The 12,169-nt window shown below is 44.7% G+C and overlaps 2 protein-coding genes across 2 annotated transcripts in view; both read right to left on the reverse strand.

The window, feature by feature from the left end:
* DPEP1 (dipeptidase 1) overlaps positions 1-12,169 on the reverse strand; it is a 237,257-nt gene that overhangs the window by 43,569 nt on the left and 181,519 nt on the right. The window lies entirely within an intron of this gene.
* SPG7 (SPG7 matrix AAA peptidase subunit, paraplegin) overlaps positions 1-12,169 on the reverse strand; it is a 33,437-nt gene that overhangs the window by 16,518 nt on the left and 4,750 nt on the right. Inside the window, exons 4-9 of the mRNA XM_069868737.1 lie at positions 8,602-8,852; positions 7,488-7,627; positions 4,807-4,909; positions 3,200-3,325; positions 2,708-2,870; positions 1,748-1,921 (exon numbers count right to left, since the gene is read on the reverse strand). Of these exons, the coding sequence (XP_069724838.1) occupies positions 1,748-1,921; positions 2,708-2,870; positions 3,200-3,325; positions 4,807-4,909; positions 7,488-7,627; positions 8,602-8,852 (957 nt within the window). The remainder of the gene's footprint in view (positions 1-1,747; positions 1,922-2,707; positions 2,871-3,199; positions 3,326-4,806; positions 4,910-7,487; positions 7,628-8,601; positions 8,853-12,169) is intronic.

The raw sequence follows: 12,169 nt of genomic DNA on the forward strand, positions 1-12,169 counted from the left end.
TTCACTGCAAACATCCAGTAAAAAACCAAGCAGTTTTAACCCCTTTAACAAGGTCTGGAGAAAGGGGGATGCTTCCCAGTGCAGGAGCACTATTAATTTGTCCTATGAAGAGTGTGATGAGACAACAAGCATCACAATTCCAGTCAAGGGAAAGGGCAGCTCTGTCCCACAAGACAGCAGACCAATACAAACACTCCTCGACAGGCAGGCAGTGATTCCTTACCCTTGCTCTGCACGAATAAAGTTTAGCAACAGAAACATTGCAAGCTGGGTCAGTGCCGCAGGCCCTGACAGAGTTATGACAAAGAACAGCCAAAAGATCATTCTTTTTGGCACTAGTGTGAAGTGTCAGAGAAAAGGGCTGATTCCTGATGCAGTACAGCCAGAAACCACCCAGCAGTGCGGCATCAAACCAGGACTTGTTTGCAAAGCTTATCTCTCTGTTTAGATAGGGATCCTGTAGTCAGGCAGACAATGCGAGAATAAGCCTAAGGACAGGAAAATTGATTTATTACATCACTCACGTCCCTCTGGGACAACTAAACTTTAAACCTTAACAGGTTCTAAACCACTACTTGTCTTAGATGGAATACAGCAAGCATCCAACAATATTTAATGGCCAGCTGGACCTAAGTGTTACCCTCTACAGACAGGAATGCCCCTGCTGCCAATTCATTTTCCTTTGGTTCCCCAGTACTGTAAATAATTCTTCTCCAATTGCCAGTGGGAAAACACACTCCAAAACTGAGGCCATTTCCTACAGTAACAATCTTTGGGCTTGCTGCCCTCTGCCAGCCATCATCTCTAATGCACATTTTCTGTTATTGTATTAGCAGGTGAATGCTCACGTGGGTGTTGGTGCAAATTCAATCTGGATGCCACATTACATACTCTTCTGACTCAGGGTCTTCAGTAGAGTCACAAAACCAGCTGGCTCCAGGGTTTTAAAAATTACTGATTAGCCCCAGACCCTTACAACCCATATAAATATCTAAGTTTTGAGAGGGTTATCTCCACTACTTAGTCACAGCACTCGGATCTGTCCCAAGTCCAATTACTTCCTTAAGCACCATCAGCTCTGGAGTACTCCTGCCTAACTAAGGGACAGATGAGAGATGTTCTACAGGGCCTTCAGAAACACAGACTAATGATGGGTTACATGAGTTCAGACTGGTGCTTGAGGAGATTCCCAAGGGTTCTGCAGGAAAGCCTGGGTCAGCGTGAAGCTCTAGGACTGTGTACCAAGTACTGGGCACACAGCTCCCATAACCCCTGCACAGAACAGCAGCTGCTGCTGCTTTTCCTCGGTGCTCAGTGCAGCAGCTGGTGAAGGGGAGGAAGAACAACAAAAGGACCCATCTCAAGTGAGTGATAGAGCAATCTCTGAAGCCAAAGCAAGGCCAGCCAAGGCCGCACTGGTGTCCACAGAGGAAAAAAACATCCTGACTTACAAGGCTACAGACCCTTCACTAAGCCACAGTCATCATTCGTCACACAGCCTTTTAGCAGGGACACGACCAAGCTGTAGTCCTGGGATTAGTCCTGAACAGGCTGCAAAGTGCAAGCTAGCCTTGTCCAAGGGAAGAGGAGGGGGAGATTCGTTTCAATGCAATTATAATTACTTCATCAAGAAGAGAATGCTGAAGAGGCACAGCAAGTTCAAGTAGGAAAGAGCTAAACAGGCAAACAGCTTGGATCTCTGAGGCGATAAGGGCCCAGCTGCTGAGAGGCAGAAAGATATACTGACCGTCCATTTCCACCAGCAGCTGGTTTAAGGTCTGCTCCTCCTCAGCATTAGCAAAACCAGATATATTGGTTGAGCGCTTTTTGCCCACAGCATCAATTTCATCGATGTACACGATGCAGGGTGCACGAGCCTGGGCTTCTCTGAAGAGACTCCGAACTCTGGCTGCTCCAAGACCTAGAGTGGAAGGGAAGAAGAAATAAGCCTTGTAGTTAAAATTGCCAGCAGAGCTGGAGAGCATCAATACTAGCCCTAGTGACTCCTAACACCAGACAAACCCTCTACAAGACAGTCCTTCTCTCAGCACTCCCGGCACAAAGAAACAGCTACAGAACTCTCATGTTTAGTCCTTCGGCGCTGCTCGTCTTGGAGCATGCGAGCTCTTAACTGAACTCCCAGAACCACAGGGACTCCTACAGCTGCTGTAACATGGGCTCTGCTCCCAGCTCCTAACATGAACTCCTGTTCCTTCCACAAATCAGAAGCCAAAATATTCAGCGTGTTCCTGCACACTGACCCTTGTTTGGTCTCAAGAGGTCTAGGAGGAAGGAAGAAAAGGAGGAAAATAGAAATCCCAAGGCACAAAGAGGCCATACTTTCCCCATCAGCAGAGAGCCGCAGAAAATCCATCAGCGCTCTCATACGAGGAAGGAAGCCTCAGTCAGTGGCTTTAATAATAGGCACAGGGAAGTCAGAGATAATGTTTTCAGGTGAAGAACCATGGCTGACACTATCAGAAAGAAACAGCTAGCAATTCAGAGGGAATTTACACACCAGATAATTAAATACTCTCCACCACTGAAAACCTTTTATTTTTTCAGTAGAAATGAATATCCAACTCATCTTCCCCATTGAAAGACAGGGTAAAACTCCATCCTTTGCAAGAGGCCTGGCTACCAGCCTCCAACTCCATAACAGACCAAGTAACCCCATCCTCCACACCCCTCCTCCCCAGCATCTTACCTCCTATCACCTCCACAAACTCGGAGCCTGCCATGGCCAGAAATGGCACTTGTGCTTCTGTAGCCACGGCCTTTGCCAGGAGCGTCTTCCCACAGCCTGGCGGCCCGAGTAACAAGGCACCCTTGGGCACTTTAGCCCCCAGCTGAAGGTAGCGATCAGGACTCTGCAAGAACAACAAAGCTCTGTCAGATCCACAGCTCACGTGAAGCACCTGAACAAGCATACAGCCTCCCAGAGCTTCCCAATACTGTCTTCAGCCTAAGCAACTCTGAACTGCCAATGGGAGCAGCTCCACTTCCAATTTCTCTTGTGGAACTGGAAATACAGAGATTGAGTCACGCTGACCATGGCACAAAAAGCTGTCAGCTTATTTAAACAAAGGTTGATCAGTATCACGAAGGATGAAGAGAAGGATGTACCCTCCTCCCCAGGTTAACCATCTCTCCCAGCAGACGGGTCAACAAGCACTCATTTTGTTCTACTTTTATGTACCTTTAAATAGTCCACAAATTCTTTGACTTCCATTTTTGCCTCATGCATTCCTGCCACATCCTTGAAGCCAATCCCTTTTCCAGATTTTCCATCCACAATGGTGAAACGAGCCATTTTCAGCTGGTTCTGTGGAAGACAGCACAAGTATTGAAGACATGCTCAGACTCTGAACAGTCTGGAAAGGCTGTTTGCTACACTTTGGGAGCCAGCACAGCACAGGTATGAGCTGCCCCTAACAAACACCACTAAAATGCCCACCAACTCATCGATGTCTTCCTAACTTTCGCTTTGAAAACTCTTCACAGCACGATTGTTGTGCTTCTTTATCCACCTGTTGTTGGGGAGAGACAGAATAAACCTGCAGCAACCGTCCCAATACAATCCAGCTCAAACTTCAAGTAGACCAGGCAGGGATTCTTATTAAAAATGTGCACAATGCCCAAAGCCTTATTTGGGATCTTCTCCTCGATTTCTAAATGTTCTGATCCTTAACGTACATGAGAGACAGTTTTGAGGAGTATGTATTAATGATAAATAATTGTCAGTGGTGAATAATTACCAATGTTGTCTCGTAAATGCATATAAACAGACACTGCACCATTGTCCGATGCTACCGTAGGTTTCTACTGTGACACACCCAGGACAGAACTATAGGTTCTCAAATTTAACAGACACCACAGCTCAGTCTCCTGATGTGCGTTGAGCCACAGTGACAATCACAACAAGAATTGAGCTAAATGCCCTACTTGTAACAGTTCATTATGTTCTACTGAAAACAGCTACTTCAGATTTTTTTTTTCTTGAGAAGAAAGTTTACAGCTTCACAGGCCTTGGAAACATCAGTTTATCCAAACAGAGCCAGACACACAGGGCCTAGCTGTCCCCACTTATGTGGGGACAGAATCTAGTCCTCAAGGCCCTCATTACTCAACACCTCTTTAAAATACTCTTCTCCTCTGAGCAGCTGCATCCCTTTGTATAAAGAGAATCCCAGAGCCAGAACAGAGCTGCACAGATGGGGACTGCATTCACCGTATTTTCATCCCCAAATCCCAGCAGCACATCCCAGGCTGATTTCTACAGAGTTTCATCAGCTGATCCACGCAAGGGTGAAAGACAGGAGAAGGAGATTTGACTGATGTTGCAAGTGAGGCATGTGGGATGAATGGAACAGGCCAGCACGTAATGAAATCCAGAATCTGAACATATTTTGTAAATTGAGAACTCATTTTGCAAAAAGCAGCAATTCCTGCTTCTGGCTGTATGGGAGGCATATTGGCAGGGCCCAGTGAAAAACACCATCTGCAGCTGCAGCTCATTAACAAGCTTTGAAAATAGCAGAGCAAACTGGACTGCAAATTCACTGAGCTCAGCCCTTCCTGCCACTGGGGAAAGATCGGGCCCCAGCTCAGGCCAGTTACTGTACAATCTGGTCACAAATGACCCGGACAGGAAAGGATGCAGGATGTGTCAAGGCTGGAGAGTCCTTGGCACCACTTAATTCTCACTCCGCACTGATTTTTTTGAGGAAAGGGGAGAGGATTAGGCCAGCAGAAGACAAGACTGCCCAAAGGCTGCAAAACAACATCAAGATCCAGGATACTTACCAAGGCGTTGAATCCTCCTACCCGGCTTGCAACCCTAATAAGGCGGAAGATGCTCCACAACATGGACACAGCCACAAGCGTCACAATCAGAGAGATGATATCACTAAAAGGACAGAAGCAAGACAGGTACAAATTGAGGTGTTTGGCCACAACTTGGTAAATGTTATTCAAGTATTTTGAGTATTTTAAAGATCCAGACATTTAGGCCACAACTGCAGCAATGAGGAGACACGAGTAAGAAAATGGAACTTATACAGGTTTTTTATATATGTAAACCAAAAAAACCAACAATTACATAATCTAAAAAGTTAAACAGAGGGCACTCACAAATACTGCTTACAGCTGTGGAAGAAAGCTGACCTCACCATCCCCTTCAGAGGCATGACTACTTATAAAACACATGTAACCTTCACGCAGTCAAGTTACACCAGTGGGGCTGGCAGCTCATCCAAAGGGAGCTCACTGCAGAGACCTGCATCCAGCAATACTTGGGAGATTTCAACTCCTCTCCTCCTGGCAGAAATCCCAGCGTGGGTCTCCCACTAAGAGGCTGCTCTGCCTTGCCTGGTTGGCCCTGCCTGCTCAAGTCCTTTATGTCAGAAGGAAGTCCTACAGCAACCACCATCATTCATTTTCTGGATCTTTTACAATACCAACTGCAATAGGAGGGAGATGAGGAGCAGAGATGACACCACAGTTCTAATGCAGTTACAAGACAAACATGCTGAGGACAAATATCCTGTGAGCTCCAAAAATGGATGCTTTTCAGAACTATGTGTCAGATGACAGGGTGGGATTTGTGGGACCCTGTTCTGCCTCTGTACATGCCTGTGAAATCATCTGGTCTCGCCACACTTGTGTGTCTTATCTTTAAACTGGGAATGTGTGTTCCATCCCTCAAAGGGATGATTTACTGAAGCAAGGGGGCCAGCATGTGCTCCACACCCAGCTGCATTTGATTCTTCTCAGTTGGAGAACCTAGGCAACATTGAAAACTGAAAGGCACCTTCAATTTGTTAACTGTGCAAACAGGATTAATTCTGAAACACGTCAAGTGCCCACATCTCAGAGTAAACTGAATCCAAGCTGCATCTCACAGGTTTGAACTCCAGACAGACTCTGAATTCTCCAAATATTCACCAAGTCTCCTGAGGGACTTCAGACCCTATAATATCTCTTAAAAAAGAGAAACCTCTTTCCAAGGGCAGAGAACCAGTTCATGTTGGTGGCTGACTCACTGCCGAGCTTACGCAGCCCATTATACACAAGTCTGAAAAAGTTGGCAAGTTCTGAATTTCAACTAAAGGTCTCACATTGCTTGATCAATTAATCAAGTTGATATTCATATAAACCTTCTGTTAAAACTATGCAAAGGCTGTACAGAGGTCAACCAGACAAAATCCAGCCCAGGTACCCACTCATATAGGAAGACAACACTTGTTTCACATTTTGTTATGGTGTCTGTGAGCAATTACACCCACTGATTATCCCCACCTTTGGTAGGAAAGCCACTGTGCTCCAAACCTTGTGAGCAATTAAAAGTAGATGTCATGCTCTGCAGGGCACACAAGCAAGTGGCCAGGCCATCTCAGCAGACAACTGCAGTGGCACGACGCGATCAGTTGTCAGGAATCAGGATTTCCGCACTTCACAGACAGGATTTCTGCACTACGTCTCTCTGTCAGTACTGTGGATTAAGCAATTAGTTGAGAGCCCCCCAAAACACTGCCTCTTCCCACACGTATAGAACACATCTTCCTGCACCTGTGTAACAGCCCTCTGTGATGGAGGAGGACTTGCTCAACAGCCCAGTGAGTGAGCCTCACAGGTCTGCTCTGTACTCCAGACCCCATAAAACTGCTTTGCAAAAAGCTGCCAGTCTTAACAGAAGGGCAAATAAACCACATCAGCAGCAAATGACCACAACACAGCAGTATATCATATGAACGCACAGACTAAAGAATAATCTGTGCTCTAGTCTTTTGACACCGCTTCCCTCTTTTTTGCTCATTATAGCTTATTTCAGAATTAAAAGCTTTAAGCATATTTTAAGCAAAGCATCCTGGTTTCAGGTAACATAAAAGGGCCGTAAGATTAATAGAAGTGCTTCTCTCACTGTGATTTTGTATCCTGGAATCAAAGCCGCTCTGCTCAGTATGTGGCTCACAGCTAGAGCGAGCACCAAATCAGGCTGCCCTCTGATCTACAGATGCTGGAGAAATGGGCCAAAGCCAGGTGTTTATTTTTACAGACTGAACCACCACTCCAGGCCTTCCTCGAAGCGTTTTAACAGGGGGACGCTTGCTGCATTACCAGCACTCTCCACAGACCAGGACATAACATCACTTGTTGAGTCAGGATTTCTATCACACTCTGCACTTGAATAATTGATTATAAGGACAGAATGTGCTCAGCTGTGCAAGAACACACTGCAACCAACACAGACTTTCCTCAGACTTGCTGACACTGACCCAAAACAGCTCTACACACCCCACTGCGACTCTCACATCTGAAATGTGAAGGTACATCTAGAGCACAGCTGTTCCTGAAAGATGGGGTAAGTGCTCCAAAACTGGGACCACTTTTTTGTTCTATAACAACACTCAGCTGAAAGGGACTTTCCAAGCGAGAGATGTTGCCACCAATATAAGATCAACAGTAAGCACAAATTTATATCATACTTTCCATAAAAGCCAGGATGTTTGTAGGAAACGGGGATTCTGTCTTTCTCATCAATATTCAGCTCGTCCTCCACAGCTCTCAGCTTCTCTTCAAACTTGTCAATGTTTGCCACCCGCATTGTGAACAACAGGGTAACATTCTACGGAGACACAATCAAAAAGCAGTGTTTAAGTACTGTAAAATAAGGATATAGCAACAAGCAGAAGTGCACAACATGGACAAGAGAGATAAAACTTAGCCTTATATTTACTTCTTTGATACTGCATCAATGTACTCAACGAGCAGGTAATTCACACTAGGGCTCCAAATAAACTTTGAACACCTCACTGAGCATAAAAGTCAAGGGCTAAGCCTCAGCTATCCAGAAACAAGGAGACAACAACTTTGCAGGCAAGCTGAAGGAATGAGTTAGTGTTACAAACACAGTTACAACTATGCCTCGGGCTCAGGCAAATTCTTGTTCTACATATGGAAAACTGCATCAGTTTGAAGGAGGTGTCGTGCTCCACACAGACTTCACGGATCTTGTTTCTGTATCTTTGTCAGAAGTGAATTTCATCCAGCAGTTTGCGAATGGATCATAAGTCACTGAACAAAATGAGATGTGCCCAAGAACAGTATCTTAGTCTTTCAAACCAGTTTGCAGCCATCGATAATGGCAACTCATGGAAATAAGCATATGATCCAACTTAACTTTGTTTCCATTTTGGAAGATTTTGGGAAGGAAGTCTGATGGAGTTTGACAGAACACCTGAAACTAAAATCCAAATAGAAGACAAATATGGAAACAAGATCTAGTAGTAAGAGTTTACAATCTTGTAGACGCCTTCTCACATATCAGACCAAGCTGGTAAGAAGAAACTATGGAATGGTTCCAGCTTTTTAGGCACACATAAGATTTTCTTCCAGGCCACTATGAATTCCTTCTACTATTTAAAACAAAAGTCTTCATGTCCAGGCTGAGATGAGTAACAGAACTTCGAATACAAGAAAGAAAAATTAACAAAGACCAAATTTACCAGCTAAAGTCTTACCGAACAAACATTCATTAGTTCAATTCTTTTCAACAGCATAATCTAAGACTATTCATTCCAACTGCAGAAAGCCACTCACAACTTGTCCATGCGGAGTTCCTCCTGGGTGCAGGTAGATTTCCACAATGTCACTCTCTGGCACCACCTCGATCCTCTGGACCTCCCCCTTCGCTAGCATCTCATTCACAAAGTAGTTCCAGGAAATGTTGGTGCCTTCTCTGTTCTCGCTGACCGTGAATCGGAACATCAACACTATGAAAGTGATGATGAGCAGTGCCCGTAAGCGTTCAAGGTGCATCTGATTTTCCTTTTTCCTGCGCTTCTCCTCCTCTTTAGGAAAAATTATATCAGACAGAAAAAGAGATCAGCACCTAAATGCAGAGCTTTCTGACCCAACAAAGGGACAATTAAATGATGAAGATTAACACTGTGTTACCTTTTGTGGAGGTTTTGTTTGGTTTCCCCTGAAAGACTGCGCTTAGAAGCGGCACCTAACTCACACTGCACAGGCAATTTTCTGCCTTGGCTCACAAAGGAGGCTGTGTGACTTGCACAAGGTCACGCAAGTGACTCAGGTTTTTGGATTGCATAGCATTTATAGACCTTTCTAGCTTCTGGACTGTCAGACCACAGGGCCTCAGCTGTACACGTGGAACAACACCAGGTCAAATGCCTGGTTATGAAAGCACAAGCACCCAGATGTAAACTTAACAGCTGCCTGGAAGGAGGCAAAGTTTGCATCCTGCTAGCCAGCAAAAAAATCTGCTTGCATCACATTGTTGCGGTTACATTCAGCTGTTCCCCGACACCCCAGAAGCTAAGCAGTGAGGCACCGTGCACACAGAACACAGAAGAGGGAGAATCACCTCTTTCACTTTAGTTGTTGCTTCAGCTAGAGGAGGAATTGAAGCATCGGTGAGCCAAAGAAAGCCTCTCACTTCCAGAAGTTATTGATTGTGTACACAGACAGACAGCAATCTCGGACACATTTTGCAGAGCTTTGATCAGCATTTCCTGGTTTAAGGCAGCTAATCCTGGTCCAGGAGACTTCAGACCGTCGTAGCCCACTAGACTCGTTACAATTCCACTAAATGTCATTCTGCTCTAAAATGACAAACTCTCACTTCCCTGGCCTAACATGGATATGGGCCAAACAAAGCCATCGGACCCTTGTTCCTAAAAATCACACTCAATGTGAGTACAGCCCCTTTCTACCTGACACGCTTTTACACTGCCTGGTCCTCAGGCTGTTGCTAACATATCCAGCAGAAAATATTAGGAGTCAGTGTCACTGGTGAATGACATAGCACAGTACTGTAAGAGACAATCGCTTCCTGAGGAGCTCCCAATCCACGGGTACCACAAGACCAACAATTTTTCTGCTACCTAAGAAAACATCTGCATTTACAGTAGATCTGACACAGCACAGAGACAGGACATGCAGTTTACCTGTGCACAGAAATACAAGGCAAATCTGTCCCACTCTTAGAATCACACAGACATTCTCCTGTGCTGTACAACTAACCTCACGTTTAAAATCACCTGAATACTTGTCCAGGCTAAAGATCTGGATTGAAGAGGGATTCCCATGCTAGGGGTGCTTTCCCCACCTTAAGAGTAACAGTGATACATTGAAGCGATGACATGAGAAAAAGGCATGGTTTACTTTGAGTATTTGCCACCAAGCCTTTTTTACAGGCTCCCAACATTTTTCACACTGTGCTGGCAAATCTGAAATCCTGTGGTCCACAAAGCACTGCAACAGCACAGTTCAGTGTCAGCTGCTGATGGTGTTTGAGCTGTTTATGTGGCAACAAAATCTCCTCCTCTTCCCAGTTGTACATGGATGTTCTTAATATATAATTTAGCGCTTGTTCTTGATATACAGTTTAACATCAACACAACATGGCATACATAAATACTATCCTAGACCCAGAAATAAATTAACTCTGCACCACTGGACTGGCAACACCTCTGCCCAATGCAGCCCAGATCAGATTTATTTGCAAATTCCTAACAAATGCCCTGACACCAGCATTTATCACCCGCCACCAATTAGACCCTATGCACTCTGCAACAAAACCAAGGGACAAACATATGACCCAGTCAGATGCTAAAAAAAGTACTCTGTCCTTCAGATAGGCAGCATCATTTTTCACTTGTTTCCTAGCCCTGCTTCATATTTAACAGGAAAGGCTTGTTCCTAAATAGAAACAATGCAGCTTTTCAGATAAGGTCATAATTTCAAAAGACAGTGACAAGCTCAGACACTGTGTCCAGCCCATCCACTTTGTTCTTCAATGCCAATCCCTCACTTCTGTGCTATCTGCCAGATACAGCTTTATTAGAACAAAGCAATTCATCACAGAGCTGCAGATTGACACCCACTATAGTCTTATTAAAGAAAATTAAAATATAGTACGATAGAGGCCTTGCTCCGAGCGAGGTCCTGAAAAGCTGAGCTAGTTCTGAATGAAAAAAAAAGTCTGCAGAAAAAAAAAAACTACTCCAGAAAAGTGTGCACAGACAGAAAGAAGGTCCATCTATTGCTACGCAAGTTCCTTGGAGATGTCAAGAGTCAGCTATTGCTAAAGCACATTTCTTTTATGAAATTTCAAAGTGAGGAGGCACATAAAAAGTTCAAGGGCACACATAACTGAGAAATCTGTCACAAAAAGATTACCACAGGGTAAAAGCTGGCCACTAGATATTGTCACAAACAACTTCTCCAGTTTCTAGAAGCTGCACTCCTCTAGGACCTTCAGCTCACAGCTGAATAACTTCAGGAACAACGACCATTTCTAGAAAGCTAGAACACAAAGCTTTCCTCTACTCTGCATTTAATTAAGGACAAAAATCAATCTATTTCTAAGCTGCTGTGAACTCTGATTCTCTTTGCAGCAGAACATTCACATTGCACCATAAGCGAACCCACAATACTCAGTAAATGAGAACCAGTAACTGGATGTGACACTTGCCAGCAACAGCTGTGGGAATACTTCCAGCTTTTTAGTCTCAAAAAGCCTCCGTGAAGCAATGATTTGCCATTAACCCCAAATGTGAACTCTCGATTAAAATCTTGCAAGGGCGGCAGTGACAGTTTGAAGAGTTCTTTTTAATAATTACCACAGAGACAAGTATTCCCCTGGAGACGCAGGGTAGCATTCCACCTCCCAAAGTCAGGCTATCCATTAATCACACGAGGAGAGGCCACGAACACGGCATGTTACTGTTTACTAATTTCAACAGCTACAATACTTCAAGGCGCTGTGGTCGCAGTCACCCTGTGTGGTCTTGCAAACACAAAGGGCCCCAACCTCTTGGCTTTGACTTCCTTAACAAGGACCCTGTGGTACCTGTACTCGCTTCCCATGGGACTTCAGCCCTGTCAAGTGGATAAAATGAGCAAAGCCACTGCTCCTGCCTTAAAAGCTGGTTGGACCCAATGGGTCTTTTCCAACCTGGTGATTCTGTGATTTAAGTCAGGCTCAAAGTCATCAGCAGCTGACTGCACGGACTGCAGAAGTTGGTTAGTCCAAGGTGTTCCCCTATTATTTAACCACAAGAGAGGAAAAGTCAGGCTGCTGCACTACCTGGTGGTACCTACGTATAAGTTTATCGTACAATTTACACAATTATATTACAAC

Source organism: Phaenicophaeus curvirostris, chromosome 14 (genome assembly GCF_032191515.1).
Source record: "Phaenicophaeus curvirostris isolate KB17595 chromosome 14, BPBGC_Pcur_1.0, whole genome shotgun sequence".
Classification (NCBI taxonomy): Eukaryota; Metazoa; Chordata; class Aves; order Cuculiformes; family Cuculidae; genus Phaenicophaeus; species Phaenicophaeus curvirostris.